This window comes from Zootoca vivipara, chromosome 9 (assembly GCF_965207765.1).
Source record: "Zootoca vivipara chromosome 9, rZooViv2.hap1.1, whole genome shotgun sequence".
NCBI classification, from domain to species: domain Eukaryota; kingdom Metazoa; phylum Chordata; class Lepidosauria; order Squamata; family Lacertidae; genus Zootoca; species Zootoca vivipara.
The window spans coordinates 7567098-7591119 of NC_142592.1; the positions used below are offsets into that span (position 1 = coordinate 7567098).

The window sequence follows — 24022 nt, forward strand, 5'->3', positions numbered from 1 at the left end:
TTGGAATTTCTCACCCCTGGAAGAAAAACGATAGGGACAGCAGTATTAAACTGTCATCATATTTACTGCCTGTTTTGAAGCTATTTTAGGCAGTGTTGGAATAATAGCTAATGCAGGGAAATAAGGGCATTCAAAGCATACAATCCAATACACCATATTTTTCTGTCTATAAGACGCCCCATGTATAAGACGCCCTCTAATTTTGGGGACTCAGATTTAAGAAAATGGGGGGAAATGGCCCTGCGTATAAGATGCCCCCCCTAATTTTTTACATTTTTTGGGGGGGGGGCGTAGTCTTATACACGGAAAAATACAGTACTTTGTTACACATTGGGCTGTTTTTTGGTAAATCTTCTCATAGGACTGTGCTTCTGGTTTGGTTCCTATTCCATATTAAAAGTTTAGTAGGAACCCATGATTTTCACAGTTTCTTTTAAGACTTACATTGAAACAACGGTCTTTTTCAATGGGGAGTTAGGATTTGGGAATACTCGTTAACTAACAATAAAGGTCAGGTGTGTTACATAACTGAGGTGTGTCAATTGTTCGTTTTCTACATTTGGAAACTTAAGTAACTGGATTTGTATCCAATGCTGTATATTAGACTGCAGAAGTTTTGAAAAATCAACTATTCAAAACAGGAATGGCATTCTCTGTAAAATGCTGTTTAATCTACGATACTGTAAAAATACACACTATTTTAAACATAGCTGAAAAAGCAGTCGATATAAAATTAAGAGTTCTGAAAGCCTTAAAAAAAACAACTTTATGCAGGTCATAATACAAGATAAAACGTAAGACAGTATAAAATGGAAAATATTTTGAACTGTCATATAAAACAATTTTACACTTGTGACTGTACAATTTATCTTTGAATTATTTACAAATATACATGTTCTATGAGCTGATGCTGAATTGATATTGAACTTTTGAGATGGTAGATTGACAATTAAGTATTTTATAATATCAAACTTCCACTTTTTCATTTTATACATTTGCAAGGGCGGCATATTTTTTTTATAGTATACATATACAAAATGTTGTAATGAGGAGTGCTTCTGTTCAGGGTTCCAGCTACATTACTCCATTCACACAAACACACAGCCTTGGTTATTGTAACCCCCCCCCCCCAATCCATGCCCTGTTTCCCTGTTTCAAGTATTTTTTTCCCCTCCCATCTCTTTCCCCTGCATGGGGTGGGGTTTTGTTGTGGGGTGGGTTGGGTTGAATGTACCGCTGCTCAATCCTAGCTACGTTGATTTTTAAATTTTTCTCCATTGATTTATATGTGTAACTTTCTCTTCTGTCCACTGGGCCACTGAAAAATATATTACCAGTGTGAACTAGGAAGTCACCTAGTTTTTCAGCCAGAACTCGCCAGAACTCAGTTCCAGCATATCTCAGATGGGCGCTGTTGCCATGATAAGAGAACAAGGAAGGTGTTCATGGTGATTTCCGGCACCTCATTTTTCTAGAAAAATAGCACTTGCAGACAATGAGGTGGTTCTTTCTACCCCGTGTTTTTCTGTCTTCCTCTTCCAGCCACCTGACTAACTAAGTTCCCCCCTCTCAACTTTCTGTGCCCCTTAGCCATCAGACTTTTTGTACCTGTGTGTCCTTTGCCAGCCGGTATGTCTCTCTTGTATCTCAGTGGTACAGTTCTGGTTACAATTAGCCCAAGCATGGGAAGAGTCAAATCAGAATTAATATTGGCATATAGATACACACCCATGGTATAAAGCGGTTTCCCCCAAGATTGAACTGGTTCCCCAACAGTGACAATGCCTAGATGGTTTTCCAGCGGTTTTATACTCCCATCATTCGGTTTCCTGCTCGTCAGTGGGTGTGACAATTAGAATTTTGTTTCTGATGGTGCCTGTGGGGTGGAAAGAAGCAAATTCAAAATGGCTCAGCTTTTGTAAGTTGCTTTTGAGTTTGGCTTTTGGGAGGAAAAGACGAATAAATATTAATATCAAAAATAAAGTAAAAATGGCATGCCCCCAGCAGTCTCCCCAAATGTCAAGGTATGTTAGGAGTTGACCGTCACTATGCAGTTGTGTCTTCTGTTGAATAGATACGCAGCCACTTCTTAATTTGTTGCTGCTGTAAAGTACAGCAATATTGATGGAGCCAGTGAAATGGAAGGCAGATTGCATACTTAAACTGACCATGCCTATTGGGGCCTCAATTCTACCTTTCTGTAAAAGGGACCACACTTGTTTCTTTTAGCAGATCTGTTTAAGGGCAATAGCACACACACACACACACCCAATGCTCCTATCTTTACTGATGATTTTAAAAATTGGGTAGTTTATTTTATTGCGGCCATTGGCCCATATCAAAAACAAAACAGAAACAGAAACAATTCATCATACATTAATCACAGCAAAACAGTTTTTCAATTTGGGAGTGCCAAATTTAAAATAACCCATTAATAACATTTGTTTCATTTAAATTAACCCATATACTGGATAAATAATCCATCTGAGAACTTAATTTAAATCATCATATAAATCTAATATACATCATGTTTAGTTCCCCTTAATGATTCCTGGTTTTGACAAAACTATCGAGGTTGTGCAGTGTAAAAATTGGGTAGGAAAGTGTCCCTTACCATGAGCTCCCGACTGCGTAGTCCATTTGTATTGATTATATAATGATCCTTGCCTTCTTTTTCCTGTGACGGAATAGACGTGTTAAGAGTTAGGGACAAAAATTGGTTTCTCTTCTTTCCTTTAAGTAGCTGGTGGGGTTGAGTGATATATCAATATATCATCAGAAACCGGTTTGAAGTCCATATCATGATATCAGTTTCTTGATTTTTGACCTGGCAATATATCGCTAATCATGACGTTTGTGTGCTATGCAAAAATCACAATGTGGGGAAAACCAGGAAGCCAGTCAATGCCTCTGCGTAGCTCCATTCTTATTTCAGACGTTGTGATATATTGGCATATCGCAACGTTTTGCTGGTGATATATATCGCAATGTTGAAAACCAGATATCGCCCAGCCTTAGTGGTGGGTGCTGGTGCATTAGGGCAAGGGGGGGTGCTGCCCCACTGCAGAAGCGCAACTGGTTCACCTGCCAAGCCAAGAGGGTGCCACAGGGGGCACCCCAACAATGACAAACAATGGCAGGTGAGAGGGGAGGGGGCATTGAACTTTTTAAAGCCCAAGTCTGCCACTGCCCACCAACTTTGCACTCTGGCAGTCCCTTCCTGCCTGCCTTCTTTATATCCGGTCCAGGAGATAGCACAGGTTCAAACTCGTACGTCTCTATGTTGCCCCTTGTAAAACTCAGCAGGGAGGAACATGGGGGTAATATGTAGAATGAATTGGCTCTGCCTACAGCGCCACCTTGCAGAGACATCACCTTGCCTACAAAGGTCTGTATAGTTAAAGCTATGGTTTTCCCAGTAGTGATGTATGGAAGTGAGAGCTGGACCATAAAGAAGGCTGATCGCCGAAGAATTGATGCTTTTGAATTATGGTGCTGGAGGAGACTCTTGAGAGTCCCATGGACTGCAAGAAGATCAAACCTATCCATTCTTAAGGAAATCAGCCCTGAGTGCTCACTGGAAGGACAGATCCTGAAGCTGAGGCTCCAATACTTTGGCCACCTCATGAGAAGAGAAGACTCCCTGGAAAAGACCCTGATGTTGGGAAAGATTGAGGGCACTAGGAGAAGGGGACAACAGAGGACGAGATGGTTGGACAGTGTTCTTGAAGCTACGAACATGAGTTTGACCAAACTGCGGGAGGCAGTGCAAGACAGGAGTGCCTGGCGTGCTCTGGTCCATGGGGTCACGAAGAGTCGGACACGACTAAACGACTAAACAACAACAACAGCGCCACCTACTGTTGGACTCTCTGCTTTCACCCTACCAGCCCTAGCCAACACAACATTTAAAGTATCAGTTTGCTCGTAATTTTGCCACACTGACCTCAGTAATTCAGTTTGAGATTCTACTCACAACAGGAATTACTTTTATTTCAGCGAAATCTGTCTCCAGACCAAGTTACTATGGATGGAGGGATGGTCTTAGAAACCTACCTATAAGCAAATGTACAGCTGTGGTTTCTAATAAGAGCAGTTACTGCAGCATTTTTCTTACCATATTGGGTTTGTACTTTGGTGCGCTGAGCTCAAGGTCCTTTTTTAGCAATATATATAAAACTGCATCATGGATGGTGAGGAAAAACATGGACGGCTTAATTTCCTCATCAAAAAATCCACATCTTTCCAGTTTATCCAGAACGCCATCTGGAGGGGGAAAGAAAACAGGTTTCCAAGCCAGGAAAAAAGGTTAGTAAAAAATCTCAAGCACAACATTCGAATTTATTTAACTTATTTTATTTCAGATTGAGGAGCTTGGTCGCGGGCTTCCAGTTCCCAACTCTTCACTTTCAGAAAAGTTTCACTTTGAAACAAACAGAGAGGCAAACCCAGCACGACACCAGTTGTCAGGAGTCAAGCTGGCAGTAGATTTTGGAACTGGCAGCTGGAGAAATGATAGGCAGGGATGCCCCCATCTTGTTCTGCCTAAGAAGCTATAGAAACCTCCACAACAAGGAAATCTCTTTACACTAACAGGCCAGAGCAGATTAACTGGTATCTCTCATCATTGCAAAAGGTCAGGCTTATTGCTATGAGCGACTAGAAGATTCAGTTTAAATTCTTATTGTTAGCTGTAGTCTTTCTTTCTACGTCAGGCAACATCACCCCAAACTCCACAGGACCTTGGTTTAACATTGATGCCATTTGGTACAAAGCAAGAGTACTCCATGTGACCCTAAAGCTTAAAATATAGATAAAAAAGGTAAAGGTAAAGGACCCCTGACAGTTAAGTCCAGTCGCGAATGACTGGGGTTGCGGCGCTCATCTCACTTTATTGGCCGAGGGAGCCAACGTTTGTCCGCAGACAAATTTTTCCGGGTCATTTGGCCAGCATGACTAAGCCGCTTCTGGCGAACCAGAGCAGCACACGGAAACGCTGTTTACCTTCCCGCTGTAGCGGTACCTATTTATCTATTTGCACTTTGACATGCTTTCGAACTGCTAGGTGGGCAGGAGCTGGGACTGAGCAACGGGAGCTCACCCCGTCGCAGGGATTTGACCCGCTGACCTTCCGATTGGCAAGCCCTAGGCTCAGTGGTTTAGACTAGAGCGCCACCCGCACCACAAATAGCCTCATCCTCAGATAGTCTCTGAGGAAATTGTTCTAACTGCATACTGTAAGTAGCTGAGATCTATTTCTGGGTAACTATATTTAAGATTGGGGTGCCAGGCTACACTGTGTTTGCCACTCATACAACTGAAGAAAAAGCGCCACTGAAATTTCTGGGAATCATGTGCAAGTAAGTACTTTTAGCATTTTAGGGACAGACTTAAGATAAGACACAAACTTTGAGTATGCTGTTCTTTAAATAATCAAAAATAGAACAGGGTCAACTTACCATGTGCTCCCACAATATACACATCCACATCAATCCGGACAAATTCTTTCAAAGTCTGTTAAATGAGAAAATTACAGATAAGTTGACGGCAGGATGAACTGTTAAAAGCTTGCTTCTGTCACAAGCTTCCTAGGTGACTGTAAGCAAGTCACCACCTCCAAACTTCAGAGTTCCTCCCCATTCTCTCGCTCCTCTGTGCAATATTTGGATAGTAATTCTGGCTTTCCATACAGGATTAATGAAATAACATGCACAATGTGCTTTGAACACACCGAAGTAATATATCCATGCTGTGTCTTATTGCTACAGTATACAGTCGTACCTTGGATCTCAAACACCTTGGCTACCAAACAAATCAGCTCCCAAACTATCGAAACCCAGAAGTGAGTGTTCTGGTTTTCGAATGTTCTTTTGGAAGCCGAACGTCTGATGGGGCTTCCGATTGGCTGCAGGAACTCCCTGCAGCCAATAAGAAGCTGTGCTTTGGTTTTCGAACATTTTGGAAGTCGAATGGACTTCCGGAACGGATTCCGTTTGATTTCCAAGGTACGACTGTAGTAATTTTAGGTTGGATTTTCACATTTGTGTTTGACACAGTAAAGTCAGCTTTTGTCCGTCACTTTCATATGCTGGTAACTTTGCCTGGTTTCTCACCCCCTCTTGCCGTGTGGTGAGATCTGACATGTCCTAAAGAATGTGAACAATTGATGGATTTCTAAAACATGCCTGTTCTGTAGCTCTTTAGGGTTACAGGGTTTTGCCCATTGAATGAGCTATGCAGAATGAACATGTATTTTGTTCCAGTGTGGTATAATGTCAGACTAGGATTTGGGAGGCTCAGGTTGAAATTGTTACCTGGACTAAATTCAGTTGTTCACCATTTATCAGTCTAACTTATCTCACAGGTTTGTAGTGTGCGTTACAAAAAGGGGTACAGGAAAAAACCAATGTACGCTGCGCTTTGGGGTTCTTAGAGTAAATGTGAGGCACAAATGTAATAAAATGAATGAATAATTAGCTTTACACTTGTTGGCTGGAAGATATATGGAGGACAATTACCTCTCCAAGGACTCTCAAAGCAGAAACGTCAAGAAACGACACTGCCGAAAAATCTAGGATGACGCTGTGTGTGTCGATTTTCGGAACTATGATGTTGGGAGGAAGGTCTGAGTTCCAGTCTATCTGAACTGGCAAGTCTCTGGTATCTGTGGGCTGGTCCAGTTCTTCAATGCTGTTGTTGTCCAGCTCTTCGTCGGAGTCGCTTATGCCATTAACAGTGCAAATCAAGCCTTTCTGTATCAAAGGAAGAAAATTATAAGAATCCCAATTATTAACGAAAAGATAACTTAGCACACTGGACTGCTGGTTCTGCTGTTAAAGGTAACCTGTTTACCTATAAGTTGCTGGGCAGGGGGGAAACAGGAATGAGAGAGAAATTCTTTAAGATAGTAATGGTTTGTAAATCTTAGAAGAATGTAAGTGAGAAAGAGAAAGCATAGGGCTCCTTCAGGCACTGTTTTTTTGTGATTTCTAGGCGCTAAATAGGATCAGTGGCTCAGGGGGTCAACATGCAGCCCCAAACTTCATTTTATGCCGCTCCCAGTGCCTCCTAAAGCTGGCCTATTCTTCAGTCACATAAGAGTTCCTTCTTTCCTATTCATGTCTTCCTTGTTTTCCCTGAATTTTTAAAATGTCCCTCCTCCAACTTCCTACATAGCTTCAGAACAGTTGGCGGTGTGTGTGTAAACCATTTTTTCCTGGTCATATGACTTAGTAAAAGTATATTTTCCCACCAGCAGAGAACAAACTTGTAGGCCTTTTCAGAATAGTAGGTGATTCGTCTACGTTCCAGATTAGTTAACCTAGAGCAACCCCAAATAGACTATTCATGAAGGAACGTGACCCTGGACAGGAAAAAATGTTGCACACTTCAATCCAAGAGATCTTAGGGTTTTCTTTTTTAAATAAATTTTAGCTTTAATTCAAAAATATGTCAGTTTGTACAGGTTTATACAGGCCATTTCTTCAACTGCCAGCTTTTTATGATCTCAGGAAAACTCCAAAAACTGTCGCTTTCCGTCTCCTGTGGTAAAATGGCATGGCTGAACCTGGGCAACAGCACTGTATCCTGGCATGTGTCTTACAACTACGTAAGTAGGGTAATGCCTTACTTATTTTGAGTATATGTAATATTTGTGAGCCCTCAGTAGCCCCAGTGACTTTCAAAAAATGATCTTCAGACTCCTGCAAGGTTTGTTAACTGGGATAAAAAAAAACTTTAAAAAAACTGGGATGAGACCCTTGTAAATTAAGTGAGAGGTCTGCACAATTTAATGAATGCAGGATACTTACAGGTGTGACTTGAAGCTCTCCTTTCTTCAGCATCCTCCTGATTTTCCTCAGAGCTTTGTTGCGCTTGCGTAGCACCCTCAGTGGCTTAAACCCAACCTGAAACATTTGATTTGATTTGGTTTAGCTTGTTAAATTCACCGCCCTTGTAAGTTCTGAGTGTTATATGCACCTTGCACTCAACTACATTAGTCGAAACACAGCGTTATGAATGCGTTATAACACTGTGACACCAGACGGCGCCATAGAGCTGAAATCGCAACTCAATGCTATTTTCAGTTGTTAGCTTTCCAACCGTTTTTTTGCAGAGCGTTTTCAGAGCGTTTTTTAATAGCTCTGTAGATCTAGCCCTTGGTTCACTGTCTAATATCCAATATTACATGAAAAATAATTTCTGTTAAGGAATTATCACCAGTAATATTGTTGGGTGCCTCCCCCCACTCTCTCCAAGATTCCTAGGGGTTAAGGGCACTCACCCAGGGCTGGTGATCATTTTGGAGAATTGAAATACAAGGAGATTATTGTAGATTTAAGAAATATGACTTATTCACCCAGTTACCCTGGCAACCTTCCAAATTCCCAGTCTCTGTTCACACCTCAGAGCAAGGGGAAAAGAGTTCTCTTGCATTGCCAATGATCCTCAATGGCCCTGTCTTGTTTCTTAATGGCCCTAGCATGGCCCAGGTCATTTTGCATAGGCTATTCCAGGAATTCCTCTGCAGCTTGTATTTCTCCCTTCACATCCCAAATACCGTGGTACCTTGGTTCTCGAAATTAATCCTTTCTGGGAGTCCGTTCAACTCCCAAAACCATTCAAAAACTAAGGCGCGACTTCCGATTGGTTGCAGGAACTTCCTGCACTCAAGCGGAAGCCGCATTGGACATTCGGCTTCTGAAAAACGTTCGAAAACCAGAACACTTACTTCCGGGTTTGCGGCATTTGGGAGCCAAGCCATTCGAGAACCAAGATACCACTGTAATAAAAATCCTACCATTTATTAATTTCTAGGGTTTCAGGGGGTCTCCTCCCCAAATCTATAACAATGTGCTTACCGCTGCAGTCAATTTGTCCTTGAAGAATTCAATATTAGCAAAGAAGATTGGGGATGGGCACCTGAAAATTTTCACTCCCTCTGGCTCATATATCTAGGTCAAAAATACGCATGTTAGTTTAGCACATTGTTTCATAATCAACAGCACAGCCAGACACTAACTACTGCAACCAAGAATCAGGTTCTTACATCTCTATAATCCTTCCTGTTTCTGTAGATGTCACTTCTTCCAACATTTGCCAAAACTGTGCATTTTGGACTGAAAAAACAAATAGAAAAAATCAAATGAGTTGACTAACACACTGTAAGGGGTATCCATCAGACTTCATTTTAATGAAGATGCACGCCTTTGATGGGAGTTGTAGTCCAACAACTGTAGGGCCATAGGTTCCCCATGTATAGAATGGTATTGTTAAGTTTAAACCAACTTAGCAAAGCAATTTCCTTGCCCTAAGAAGCCCTGAAAGCTGCAGTTCATAAGGGGATGTAGTTCTCTTTCTAGCAGTAAGTTCTCCATAACATCATCAATTTTTTTCTGGGGTGGGGTTTCAACTAGGACATACTGGTATAAAACAGATACGTGTTTATGTTTGTCCTATGGGACTTATATTCTCAAGTAAATGTACAGTCATACTTTGGGCTACAGCCGCTTCAGGTTGCGTCTTTTCGGGTTGCGCTCCGCGCTGAACCCGGAAGTACCGGAACGGGTTACTTCCGGGTTTTGGCGTGCATGCGCAGAAGAGCCGAATCGTGACCCACACGTGCGCAGACACGGGTTGCGAACCCTGCAGGTTGCGAACGTGCCTCCCGTACGGATCATGTTCGCAACCTGAGCGTCCACTGTACATAGGATTGCAGCATTATGGGAGTTTGGTAGACACTCAATACACCCTGCAGCATTTTACTCTATGAAAAAGTTTGCTGGGAAGCAGGGATGCCAACTTGAATAAAATAAGGGGGGCAGCTAACCCCCGCCCCACATAATCGATCACATGATGTGGTACGCACACACCATTGGAATGGCACTTCCCATCAACTTGGGGGGTGGGCTCAGACGCCTCCAATATTTTATTGGGGTGCTGAGGACCCCTCAGCCCCTAGGAGTCAGCTCCTATGCTGTGAAGAATTGATTTGGCTGATTTTTAATGTGGATAGTAGATCCTAGTTTAGGCCCAATCTGCATTATTCATTTTCAATACCGCCCCATCTTTAACAGTCTTGGCTTCCCCCCAAGAAATCCTGGGAGCTGTAGTTTAAGGGTGCTGAGCGTTGTTAAGAAACCCCCTATTTGCCTCACAGAGCTACATTTCTCAGAGTTCCCGGGGAAGAGGGACACTTAAACCACTCTCAGTGTGTGGGTAGGTGGGGGGGGGGTGTTATTGTGTTGTTGTTTTTACTTTGATTATATATATTGTGGTGTTTTATGTAGATCTTGTTTTGTGAACCACTCTCTGGGTATAAGGCGGTATATAAATTTAATTAATCATCACCATCATCATAAAGAGAATAATAGAACCTGAAGTCTCCTTATGTTTTCTCATGGAGCAAATCACTGGCATAAGGAATATGTGGCACATACCGTACTTTTCCGTGTATTAGACGAGGATTTTTTTTACTGTAAATTAAAGCTCAAAATCGGGGGTCGTTTTATACATGGGTAGTGTGTGAGGGGGCAGACGTGGGATTGATTGCTGCCGCTAGCCGGAGATTGTCAGCAGCTATTGGACGTGTAGTTTGTGGCTGCGGACGGGCTGGTATTGATGGGGTGTCGCTATGGTATTTGTTCGGGCGATTGGCTGAATCTGCCAGCGAGGGGATAGCTGATAGGTGGCGCTTTTTGTCAAGAATTCCCGCTAAAAAAAGCTCAACAAGCCTGAGCAATTTCCCCGGGCAATGCACCCCGGAGAAAAGCCGTGAATGTGACCACATAGTATTAAAGCTAGCTGATTGCCATCATAGACACATAATTGTTTATTCTTTTGTGGTTTATATGCTGCTGATAACACATTACCTTCTGGGCAGGTGTAGGAGGAGCCCCACTGAGGGGTGTGTGGCATGGAGCCCCCCCCCCCCGGTGGGCCACTGTTCAGGGTAGGAGAGGGGCAGGGAAGCTGTTGCCCAGTCTTCTCCTGCTGTCCGCAGGGCGGAGCTGTGTTAGGCACAAGCGCCGCAGCTAAGGGGCAGTTCCTTCTGCCGCAGAGCCAGGCTCCAATGAAGGAGCCTGCTGTGGGGGCGCATGTTGGCGCCCCCTCTCAAAATTGCACCTGGGACCACGGCACCCACAGCACCCCCCACGCTACGCCTCTGTCTTCTGGCTGTTAATCTTTTTTTAAAAAAAGCGATTTTAAAAAATGGATTGCATTTTTAATTATTATTTTTAAATTAACAATTATTATACGAATCTGACAAGTTGGGAAGATGGACTCACAATTGTGCACGGAATATAACAGTGAGGAGTTCGAATCCTACTCCAGCTGCCAACCCAAGATCCAGACCCAGTAAGATGCCAGCAAGGAAGCTCACGATCCAGATAAGCTGAGAAGATAGATAGATATTGAACAACCAGGTATCATGGACACATTCAATCAACACAAGAACCAACATCAAGATACTCCATTTCCAATCCCTTACCACGAATGACACAAGACTGAGTTTGGGTTTGAAGCCACAATAAAGTTGGTAGGAATTGTTTTTGGAAAGTACTTATTTCTAAAGCTTACTTATTTGCAGAGAGGCACTCAAGGCACCATATAAGGTTTGGGTATTAGATGTAGTAGTTTGTGACTATAAGTTTAAAGACAGCAAACCTTCTCAGAAATAATCAAACTAGGACAATATATGACTCACAGCACGTTATAAACAAACAGGGGCCAAAAACATCCTTAAACTCATAAAACAAAAAAGAAGGGAGATTGACTCACTATAAATTAATAAAACAATGATCGGCATCCTGTAATCAAAGCAACATTTCTATGAATATTGGGGGTTGGGCAGGGGAAACTCCAGGTTACTAGCAAACAGGTGCAGGGAAAAATCACTAAAAACAAGAATACATTGCATTACAAAAAAGGACATTAGTGCAACATTCTCCTCTAAAGAAATAATCTCATAATTTGCTGACTTCTACTCCTGCCTATACACTTCCCACAACCCGCCCAAACAGGAAATTAAAGTATAAAGGAACTTCTCCAAACTAGATGTAGCTGTGCTGCGATGTTCAGCGTTGGTTATCCCATTGTAGGAGAATCCGCTCCCCATTTTTAAACAACCGTGCATTACCAGTGGTCAATTACTTATCCAGGTTACATTCACACCTCACTTTTCAAGCACATTTAAAACACATGGTTTTCCCCAAAGGTATTCTGGGAACTGTTGTTTACCCCTCACCGCATGACAGAAGCTGCAGCTCCCACGATTCCTTGGAGGAAGCCTTGTGCTTTAGATCTGCAATGAATAAACTTCCGATGTTTGGTGTTGATGTGGCCGAAACGCTTCTCTTGGGTTTTGGAGTGTATGGATTGTTGAGCTGCCTCTGTGATAGCGCAGGTTTTGTATGCACGCTGAGTTTGGCCTTACAGATAGTCCTTTTGAAAACTATTGCTCTGATCGTGGAATACATATCATGAATGCATTCCAATTCCATTGAATAAGTGCAATTGCATTAAGTGAGTGCTATGGATTTGTGAAGCATTTTTCCTAACAAATATAAAACAAAGCTTGCTACAAGGGAGCCAATGAGTGCAAATTACTACTACTACGTACTACTACTACTACTACACCGCCCTATACCCAGAGGTCTCAATGGCAGATCACAGAATAAAATCAAAATATAAAACCACAAAATACACAGTCAAAATAAAATAAAATAAAATAACAAAACAAAATAACAACCCAAAAACCTCACCCCAAAAACCCACATTTTAAAAGGGCATAGGATCCTCACAACATTTAAGCCCCCCCATGTCCGAATTCCTTGTTCTGTCTGGTGAAACTCAAAAGGCAACAGTTTTCTGAATAGCCATCTTTCATAATCAGTTTTAAAGCAGGGATTTCAAGAGTCTTTCACAGTGAGGTTTCTGTTCTATGGATACTTACGCAGTCGTATTTGTCCTTGCCCCACAAAATCTTGATCTCCTTGAACTGCATCAGCATTCCCTTTAAATTGCCCAGAGCCAAAGCTGCGAGGACTGACTGTCAATGAGAAAACAAAACACACTACATGGTGGAATCTAGACACATATAAAAAGTGTTGTGAAATTGCTTTTTTAAAAAAATCTTTTTGAAAAATATTTGGAATTTGCAATAAGCTCACCATCGCCACCTAGTGTCACTTTTGTATAATGCACTTAAAACACACTTAAAACGTTATATTTGCAACTGTATAGCTGAGACCCATGTTTAAGGTCAGATGGGGGCGGGCGGGGAATAGTACTGTGTGTACTAAAATGCTGTGCCTCCCAGGGTGTTGCTGCTTCTCTCCCTTGTTTCCTCCTTGCCTGCTTGCTTCCACCACTATGATGTCAAACTTCACTGTGTGTAATGCATATACTACAACATGAAATATTCACCATGAGGGGGGGAAATAGTGGCACCAAATATACAGTGGTGCCTCGCTAGACGAAATTAATTCGTTCCACGGGTCTTTTCTTATAGCGAAAAATTCGTCTAGCAAATCCCATAGGAATGCACTGAATTTTTTTCGACTTTTTTTGCCCATAGGAACGCATTAATTGAATTTCAATGCATTCCTATGGGAAAGCGCGATTCGCTAGACGAATTTTTCGTAAAGCGCATTCATCTAGTGAGGCAAGCTCCGCTCGAAAAATCCTTTCGTTAAGCGGAAATTTCGTTAAGCAGGGCATTCGTTAAGCGAGGCACCACTGTACTTTTTTTCAACTTGCCTGCACTGTTTTCCTCAATCCATGATGAGGAACATGCTAAAATATTAAGCAAGGTCAGAATAACCCAACAATACTTTTTTTTTAATTGGAGATGAGAGGCGTTCTTACACACTTACTGGTAATTATTCTATAGGAGAGCCTTGATTCTCTCTAAAATCCTTTGATGAGACTAGGTGTTCCATCCACACCAGAGATTTAAAGGTCATTCCCCCAAAGAATTGTGGGAACTTCAGTTTGTTTGGGGTGCTGGGATTTGTAGCTCTGCAAGGAGTAAACTACAGTTCCTAAGATTGGGGGTGGGTGGGAGCCATGACTAGTAAAGTGATATAAATTTGATTTAAATGTATGGTGTAGATGTCAAGTAAACCATATAGACCCCAACAGAAACACCTATACTGTTAGGCAGAGCAAAGTTGGTGCTGCCCCAGGTGGCAGATTTGGGGCATAAGATATGGCAAATTGCCAGTTACTTTACTATTATCATTGTTATTGGGAAGTGGGGCATTGTTTTTATTCTCTAGCTGAGAAAGTGAAAAAATGTGGACCATTTCAGAGCCTTGCTTTCCTGCTGCCAGGTAATTCCTTGCACAGAAAATTACTTTATGTAGATCTGGGGAATATCTGGCAAGCATGGCATTAGGTTCCACTGGTGATGCTATGGTTTTTGTTCTGTCCCATTGAAAAGAATGGCATGCTTTGTTGAACGGCTGTTATGCACATAGAAGTCAGTACCTTCTGCAATGGTTCCAAAAGATGACCTATGGCCAAGATGACAATCAAGACAATGACAGCTGAGAGGAGTCCAGCAATCTGCATGAGAAAAGCCCATTGTCAGTCTGCATCCTAGAATACTGCTTTCTCGAATTCAGTTAGTGCAAGATCTCGGCTTGTCCAATACCTGTGTTTTGCCTCCTGTGCTTTCCTGGACCCCCGACCTGGACAGCGAAGTGCTTGCGGCAAATCCTTTGAACGCACCGCCAAAGACATTGCCTATTCCAAAGGCGATTAATTCCTTCAAAAATACCAAAAGGATATTTATACTTTATGACCAGACAAGGCATTCCGTAAGCCAAGTTCTTTCTCTGGCAAATTATATATTTTCTTCAAAAATATTCACATTCCTCACAATGTCCTAAACATCGCTCGGTTCTCTAAATTTAGAACTAGCATCTGTAGTGATCACTTACCTGGTTAGCATCAATGGGGTAATCATGCTTTATGGAATATACCTTCGCCACTGAAAAGGCCACAGCAAAGCCAACAATCGCAATAGCGAAACCGTCACCCACACAGCTTTCAAAGATACTTATATCTGGTGAAAAAGGAGCCTGAAACCTGAAAGCAAAGGTCAGAGGGGGGGTGTTGAAAATGCAGGGCATAAATAACCTTTGTAGCATGTTAAAAAAGATGTGATTTGCTGCCTCCTTTGTGTGTGTGTGTGTGTGTCACACACAGCACCATGTGCAGTGTTTGCAGGTGTGACTGACTTTAATATGGACAGGACAGGATGAATGGACTCCATTTTTGCTGTCTCTTAACGCAGGTCAATGAGCCTGAGTTTCCACAGCCACCCCCACCATGAACCACCCCCAGCAGGATTGGGAGCAACAGCAGCAGATACGTTCTACGCTTTGATAATAATGGCTCTCCCCTCTCCTCCTCCTCCTCAAGGCTGGCTTTCGTTATTGCCTTTTATGAATGGCTAAGAAATAACTGGAAGGTCCTGAAATGACACTTCCCTTTGTCTCTTTCCTTCCACCCCCAGCTAAGGAGGATACACTTCAGTCTCCCTGTGAAAAGAAACAATAGAAACAGTAGTTTGGGTCAGAAAACAAGATGGACCCAAGGAGCAACAGAGAAGAGGAAAGCAGAGCATCAGGCCCTGTGAGATAACAGTATACAGTGGTACCTTAGTTCTCAAATGCCTTGGTGCTCAAACAACTTGGAACCCAAACACTGCAAACCCAGAAGTAAGTGTTCCAGCTTGTGAACTTTTTTCGGAAGCTGAACATGCTCCGTTTTGAGTGCCACACTTCCATTTCGAGTGTTACGCAGAGGTCTGTCTGTTTTTGCTATTTCTTTTGCATTTTTTGTTTTTACGGCTTTTTTGTTTTGTTTTTGTGACTGTATGGAACCCAGTTCAGCTATTGATTGATTGATTGATTGTGTGACTGCAGAACATTGTTTATCGCTTTCATTTTATGGATCAATGGTCTCGTTAGATAGTAGAATTCATGTTAAATTGCTGTTTTAGGGGTTGTTTTTAAAAGTCTGGAACGGATTAATCCGTTTTGCATTATTTTCTATGGGAAAGCGTGCCTTGGTTTTGGAACGCTTTGGTTTTGGAATGGACTTCCAGAACGGATTAAGTTTGAGAACCAAGGTACCACTGTAATGCATTGGGGGGGGGCTGGTTGTCACCCTCTGGAGATCCTGTGTGGGAGCAAGTAGGCTTTGGCTGTCTACTAAACTGCTTAAGTTGTGCCTCCAGATAACCTCAGTCTGTTTCTTTGAAAATAAACCCCAAGACTATAAAGCCTCCAGAGACCTCCTTCTGAAGAATACCATCAGAGATGGTGAATTTTTTTGTTCCGAAGGTGACTGGAAATATTAATACCTCCCATCAAATTTATGGATGACCGGCTTATAGCTCATAGCTCAGGACCCATTTACAAAGCATTTTAACTGTCCTTCTATATTTGGGTCAAGGTGTGGTAAATATGTTCCCTACAACTTTGCTTTGAATGAAAAGCTTTTTATCTTAAATTTGTGGCACTACCATTCCCATTCAAGAATAGGGTGTACTTACCCCCTTTCAAGCTTTCCAACAGTGTCTACCTGGAATTTCCCTTTGAAATCACAACCATAGGATAGCCCAGTTGCGATGACAGTCTGAAAAGAAGCAAAGTAGCCGGCATAAGATTTCAGCAAGGTGTTTCTTGTGTGGTGTAGTGGTTAAGAGCGGTAGACTCGTAATCTGGGGAACCGGGTTCGCGTCCCTGCTCCTCCACATGCAGCTGCTGGGTGACCTTGGGCTAGTCACACTTCTTTAAAGTCTTTCATCCCCACTCACCCCACAGAGTGTTTGTTGTGGGGGAGGAAGGGAAAGGAGAATGTTAGCCGCTTTGAGACTCCTTTGGGTAGTGATAAAGCGGGATATCAAATCCAAACTCTTCTCTTCTTTCTCAGCTAGTGAATAGACATATCTTCCATTTGCTAAAACTTTGCCATAATACTTGCCTCCATATTGTCATATTTATCTTAGCTACTTACATTTATATTAGCTGATTACACCCGAGGCTCCAGAAATAAAGAGTTCATTAAAATGGCCAAACAAGCCCAGGCTATATTGAAGTATATTGAATTTTTTTTGGGGGGGGGGTGTGACACCTTACTGTAGTCCATCACAATAATAACAGTTTGGCATCATTTTTGCAGTGACCTTGTCAAAAATATTGTAACACAGGGCGGAATTCAGTGTCGCACCATGACAAACGTTCCATCTGCTTTGTTCATCCCAAGCCCCCTGAGGCAATTTCGGGGTGTTTGGAGGGGACAGTGGGATAAGCTTTGTTGCACAAACAGAAGTCCTTGCACAGGGCTTCTGCTGTGCCCTATCTTATTAAGTATAAAGGTAAAGGGACCCCTGACCATTGGGTCCAGTTGTGACCGACTCTGGGGTTGCGGCACTTATCTCGTGTTATTGGCCGAGGGAGTCGGCGTATAGCTTCCAGGTCATGTGGTCAGCATGACAAAGCCGCTTCTGGCAAACCAAAGCAGCACACGGAAACGCTGTTTACCTTCCTGCTGGAGTGGTACCTATTTATCTACTTGCACTTGTACTGCTAGGTGGGCAGGAGCTGGGACCGAGCAACGGGAGCTCACCCCATCACGGGGATTCGAACCGCTGACCTTCCAATCGGCAAGCCCTAGGCTCAGTGGTTTAGACCACAGCGCCACCCGTGTCCCATCTTGTTAACTATAGTGTGATGCATTTTTGAATGAGCTGTATTTCCTCATAAAAGACAACCTGATACACCAAGAAAACACCAACTGAAGAGGATTTTAGGTGGATCTCTTTCTTTCTTTCTCTTTCTTTCTTTTACTATAACAGTATTATTTTCCTCAAGCTGAACAGAAGTATAACAGTTTGCATCAGTATGTAGAAGCAGCCATGTAAACAAACAAACAAATAACTCTTGGCTCCCCCTCCTTTCTGTATGATAACAGCCATTTTAAAAAACAACAAAAACACAGAGAGAAAAACAATTACCACAATGAGTTCAATGGGGATAGGTGCTGGGAGCTTGGTTTTGTAACGTTCATTCAATTCTTTCACCACAAACACGATGACCAAGATGATCAGCGCAGTGACAAGGTCTGCAATGTTCGTTTTTGTAATCTGCTCGAATATACCTTTCAGCGTCTGTTGCACACACAAAACAACAACAACAACCATGATGGAGGAAAGGGTTGTGGTAATTTACTTTGGCAATTGTATGTCTCGTTTGAAGCACTACTCAGGGGTAGTAATGATACTGGATGCCTCAGAGTCAATCACTTAAAGGCGGGGGGAGGAGGAACAAAGAATGGACACTGCACTGAGCTGCTTGGAGGAAACCGTATATAATATTCATATTGCAAACGTTGGGCTGAGCAAAAAGGAGCTTGCAAGGGCTGGAGACAAGTTTTTTAACTGCAAAAGTCACCAGGGTATTTAAAAGCATTTCTTGTGGTTACTTCTCAAATACCTAGCTAGAGAAAGTGGTGGCGCTCCCGAGGAATAATCGGGTGCGGGTCGGAAACACTCACCCATATAATTCCCAAAGGTACATTATATCCAGGAACTGTCAGCTGAAAGATGAATTTCAGTTGGGACACGACAACATGGATGGCTGCAGCTGTAGTGAATCCGCTTATTAACGATTGGGATAAATAAATAACAATGAAGCCGACTCTCAGCACACCCAACAGCAGCTGGAAGAGACATAAAGAAACAAATGCTGCTTTGATGGGAGCAGAACAGAAAAGAAACAGCAATCTCGCTAGTCTCCTGATATTACTGCGAGCGCTCCAGTTGGAGAACAGCCTTTACCAAAGGTGTCATGGGCTTTGAAGAAACTCAGTCTCAGGACGCAAGGGAGAAACGTGCTAAGAGGGAGGCACGCTTGGCAAATCCACACCGTGATCAACTCCCGCCTGGAAACCAATGTCCCCACTGTGGAAGGACGTGTGGATCCAGAACTGGCCTCCACAGTCACTTACGGACCCATTGTTAAATTTGTGTTTATGGAAGACAATCTTACTCAGCTATGAGTGAAAGAAGAAGAAGAAGAAGAAGAAGAAGAAGAAGAAGAAGAAGAAGAAGAAGAAGAAGAAGAAGAAGAAGAAGAAGAAGAAGAAGAAGATGATACTGGGCTTTTTAAAAAGTGCTCTTTATGTACATTTTCTTACATCATCACACTCCCTCATGTGGGCTTAAGTGTTCTGTGGTGGCTCCACAGTCACACTGAAATGCTCCTTCCCTGATCTGTTGTCCACCTCATGCTGGTAACTTACAACCAGAAAAAGTGTCAAAGCAATACAAAATACATAAAATGCTCACCCAGTAAAATATTAATAAGAACAAGTCCTGTCCCCCTGTCTGCTAAAAGATAAGCACTACCTTTGGAGGCAACCTAATTAACCAAAGACCCAGGTGAACAAAAGAAATCTTAGCCTGGTGCCTAAAGACTGACAAGGATGGTGCCAGGCGAGTCTACTTGGGAATATCATTCCGCAAATGGAAAGGCCACCACTGAAAAGACCTGTTCTCATACAGTCGCCTTCCACACCTCCCTTGGGTGAGGCATATGAAGAAGAGCTTCTGATGAAGACCTCAGAGTTCAGGCTGGTTCATATGGGGAGAGGTGGTCCTTAAAGTATTATGGTCCGTAACCATATAAGGCTTTCCATCCATTGGAACAACAGCCCACGAACTGACTCGTGTAAAATGCAAAGGGAGCATCTCAGTTGACTGGGCATCGCAGGCCCTTTTCGACAGTGTGCTTACTTTCTTCTCGCAAGACACTGTGGAGTGATTTTGTGGCACCAGAGATGGATAAACCGATGAGGACAAGAGTTACATATATTGCTTGGAAATGCTTACCTGAAAGATGCCCGCAAGCACAGTCACTGATGCAGCCACCACGACCCTCTTCTGATTGATCTCATCCATCAACGTACTGTTTGCTAGTGTGCTGTTACCCACTGGGTCTGGGACTATTCTTATAACGGCACCTCCTACCATCAAGCTCAGGACAGGAAAAGGACCTGTGTGGACATTGTTAGCATTGTAAGAGGTTCAGCTTAAAATATCCTATCAATAAGAGAAACTTGCGCCATGCCCTCTTAAGTGTGTGAGTACAGAGTAAATAAGATTAGAATTCCCCTCCGTTCGTTAAGGAGTTCTTCAGCCATTCAGATCACACTATGTTCTTCATCCTGAATTTTGTTTTTGGGTAACCTCTCGATGGTTCAACATTGAAACCGATTACCTCAAACAGAAATGGGGAGCTGTTGGGTCACCAAGGTGCTGTTGACTCAAACTCCCATCAAGGCCAGCCAACGTGGCCAATAGTCACGGATGATGGGAGTTGTAGTCCAGCAACATCTGGAGGGCAAAGGTTCCCCACCCATGACCTAGAGCAGTGTTTCCCAAACCTGGGTCTCCAACTGCTTTTGGACTACAACTCCTATCATCCCTAGCTAGCAGGACCAGTGGTCAGAGATGATGGGGATTGTGGTCCAAAAACAGATGGCAGCCCAAGTTTCGGAAACACTTACCTAGAGGAATGGTGGGCTCTCCTCCACTGGAGGTCTTCCAGCAGGATTCTCTACTTCAAGATTTCTTTCATTAAGCGGGAGGTTGGACTAGATGACTCACAAGGCCCCCCTCCACTTCTATGATTCCATAACAAGGTTGTTGATAAAAATCCACTGCATTTTACTTGTGGCTGAAAACAAATGCCTCTCTCTCTCTCTCTCTCTCTCTCTCTCTCTCTCTCTCTCGTGTGTGTGTGTGTTTACACATACATGTAGCGGACAGATCACATCAATGGGACCGACTTATGTAGGCCTCTGTGTTTAGTCAAATCACCTCTGAATGAGTGATCAAAGGTACATGAGAGTGCCTTTCTGGTGCACATGCTCCGTGAGAAAAGGAGTCCTCCCCTTAAGTGGTAGGAAATGCTTTGTAGACATGGAATATTTCCCATCATGAAAGTAGATGGAACATTATCGGATCCATGCACATAACTCTGAATTACAGTCCTATTCTTTACCTGCTCCATGTTTTTTTCTGTGATACCCACTGAAATCACCCTGCTCCTAAATATATAGCATCTTGTTTTATGGTGTTGTGCCAGTACTACGGTTGGCTCCATTATCACACAATGTACTGGAGCAGCCGTTCTTAGGAGTGATGCGTAGCAACAGTATGTTCTACTGGAAGAAGTCTAGCTAAGGTACATTAAAATATTGGAGAAGGCGGCACCGTACCAAGGTCCATTGGAATGCAGTTCAACTTACCAACTGATATATGTCTGGAAGAGCCAAAGAAAAAGTATATAATCACTGGGAAAAAGGCTGCATAGAGTCCGTAGCCTGGAGGAATATTTACCAGCAAAGCAAATGCCAGACCTAAAATTAGAGAGAAGAAAAAGTGCATCACCTTGGAGAATATGATTGCATGTAGGGGAGAGGTGAGCAGTTGTCTACCTTCCAGAACTTGTTGGACTCCAACTCCCATAATCCCTCACTAGCATGGTCAATGGTCAGGGGTGATGGGAGATGTAGTCAGGCTGAATATCTGGAGAGCCATGGATTCCCAACCAATGATATAGAGGAACCTCTAATATGAAAAGAAATGATGTGCCATTTATGAAAGAATTGAAAATATTTACCTTGTAGAACAGCTACGAGCCCCGTGCTAATTCCCGAAACAATGTCGCTGAGAATCCAGTCCTTGAAGCGGTAGGCAGGTAGCCAGGAGATGACAGGAAACAAATTAAGAGCTACTTTCTTTGCTTTTTGTGGAGTGCAGCTGAAAAGAGAATGATTGAATCATGCAAAAGTTAAACTATTCATGTCCCCAGCTGGATGAGAATGTATATAACAGAAAAAAAATGTTTGCTACTAAGACAACGATATCTTTTTCCATCAGGAAAGTCTAAGCAGAGGCAAAGAACCTGCAAATATCCAAACTTTGTTTTAAAGACAGTAAATCATACCCTCCAACATTTCTCTGATGAAAATAGGAATGTCTAATTCAACAACAACAACAACAACAACCATTTTTATTACCGGTATTTATGTCCTGCCCATCTGACTGGGTTGCCCCAGCCACTCTGGGTGGCTTCCAACATATTTAAAAATATGATAAAACATTAAACATTAACTATACAGGGCTGCCTTCAGATGTCTTCAAAAGGTTGTATAGTTACTTATCCCCTTAGCTTCAGGGTCACATAACTTCCTACCCTCAAACATTTCTCTGACGAAAATACAAAAGTCCTAAGGAAAAGCGGGACATTTCAGGATCAAATCAGAAACCGGGATGGCTTCTGTAAATCCAGGACTGTCCCTGGAAAACAGGGACACTTGGAGGGTCTGCAAACCCAAACCCACTTACCTGGGAGGGAGTAAGCCTAATTGAATTCAGGAGGACTTACTTACAATGGTTAGAATTGCATTCTTATGGCCCCACAGACTGGTGTTTTATTGTGGTATTATCCGGCAACACATTCTTAACACGATACCAGTGCATTTGTAGTGCCTTAGGTCCGGGACCTGCTTGTTTGTTGATCTCTTAAAGCCTTTCTGTATTGTTCTCCGGTTCAAATATTTCCAGAGTGGTTTACGATAAGGAATGCTCAGGAAGGACAGAAACTTCTGACAGCGCAGAAGGGGCCGATAGCTCAGGTGATCTTGATTTTCTGATCTTGGTTTTCTGTTGGCTCCTTGTGCGTTGCCATCTATGGGCAACGCCTAAATCAAATCAAACGTACACACCTCCGCTTAGCTGTGAAATGAATGTGGCTTGAGATTTCCTTTCAGACCGATGCTGGTTTGAGAGAAAAAGCATCAAGCAGCACAACAGCATTAATTAAGAAACTACAGGTTAGCTCTGAGCAACATTGCATGTACCTGCACCAGCAGTGTGCAGCCAGAGTAACTGACAATGTGTACTCAGCGAAAGATTCAGCCGCCAGCCCAGCCAGATTCTGAACAAGGAAATGTAGTGGAAATCTCTTGTCTTTCATCTCAGGTGACCAGCCCTGACACATAGGGACAATACTATATTGCCTCCCACACTATTCAGGATTGGTCTTGCCTCCTTGTTTGGATGGGTCGCAAAGATGTGTACAGGATTGATTTGAGTAGCAGTTTGGTTATGTGCATTGAACTACTCAGAGAATTAAGACGAGTCCTTCAAGCTGGTGGTTCTTTCTTGTTTTCTCCTTTAACATGCCAGAATGCGATATGCAGGACCCAGTGGGGAACAAATGGTTGAAAACCTTTTCGGAAACCAGCTGAAAACCTTACCAAGAGGATAGAAAATCCTGAAGAATTACCCCGTGGCACCATTTTTTAAAAAAATCCATGTTTACAAAAGAACGTCTCTTACCTAAAGCATGCTCTGAGATGGTCCACAAAGTTTTTATGGTATCTGGGCACTTTCTGATGCTCTTCATCAAATGCCAGGTCTGAGTACAATGGCCGAGCCACAACATACTGGTTGCCAACAGGTTCCACCATGTCTCCAGAAAACACTCCCCTACGAGCTTTTTGAGTCCTCCTTAGCGTTAGTCCCTTAAAGCCCTGGAAACAAATAACAGAGTGTGCTTTTAAAATAGCTTAGTATTATGAAGCTCACAGATGAGTGAACTCTAAATTAAGCATTACCACCTTTGAAGATCAAACGGAAGAGTATTGAGGCATTATATTTTTCTCAATGGCCAGCTTCCTCCTTCCTCTTCACACTGCAAAGTGGTGCATCTCTGGGGCATCCCCGTGCCCCCTAAAAAGAAAGCTCAAAAATAAAGGAGGCAGGCTGCTTATAAATGTGCCAAAAGATTGGAATTTGAAATGGCCAGGATGTGTGTGCATTTCTTTAATGTTTCCTGTTATAATTGTGAGAAAGGGGAACACTATTGGCTTTCATTGTTTTTACACTTCAGCAAATTTTGGAACCTGAAACTTGGTTTGTGGGTGAGTTTGG

At 42.7% G+C, this 24022-nt stretch overlaps 1 protein-coding gene across 1 annotated transcript; it reads right to left on the reverse strand.

Annotated features, from left to right (window-relative positions):
• Window positions 1-644: 644 nt before the first annotated feature.
• SLC26A3 (solute carrier family 26 member 3) lies at window positions 645-23819 on the reverse strand. The gene is made up of 21 exons (XM_060279389.2): window positions 23710-23819; window positions 23429-23622; window positions 21705-21844; window positions 21331-21441; window positions 19910-20073; window positions 18574-18738; window positions 18035-18187; window positions 16571-16653; window positions 14949-15096; window positions 14660-14773; window positions 14494-14571; window positions 12956-13051; window positions 11289-11395; window positions 9050-9119; window positions 8862-8954; window positions 7812-7907; window positions 6519-6752; window positions 5460-5514; window positions 4118-4266; window positions 2615-2677; window positions 645-1876 (listed from the first exon to the last, which is right to left on the reverse strand). The coding sequence occupies exons 2-21, from the start codon at window positions 23557-23559 to the stop codon at window positions 1853-1855; spliced, it is 2274 nt and encodes a 757-aa protein (XP_060135372.1). The 5' UTR covers window positions 23560-23622; window positions 23710-23819; the 3' UTR covers window positions 645-1852.
• Window positions 23820-24022: the final 203 nt, after the last annotated feature.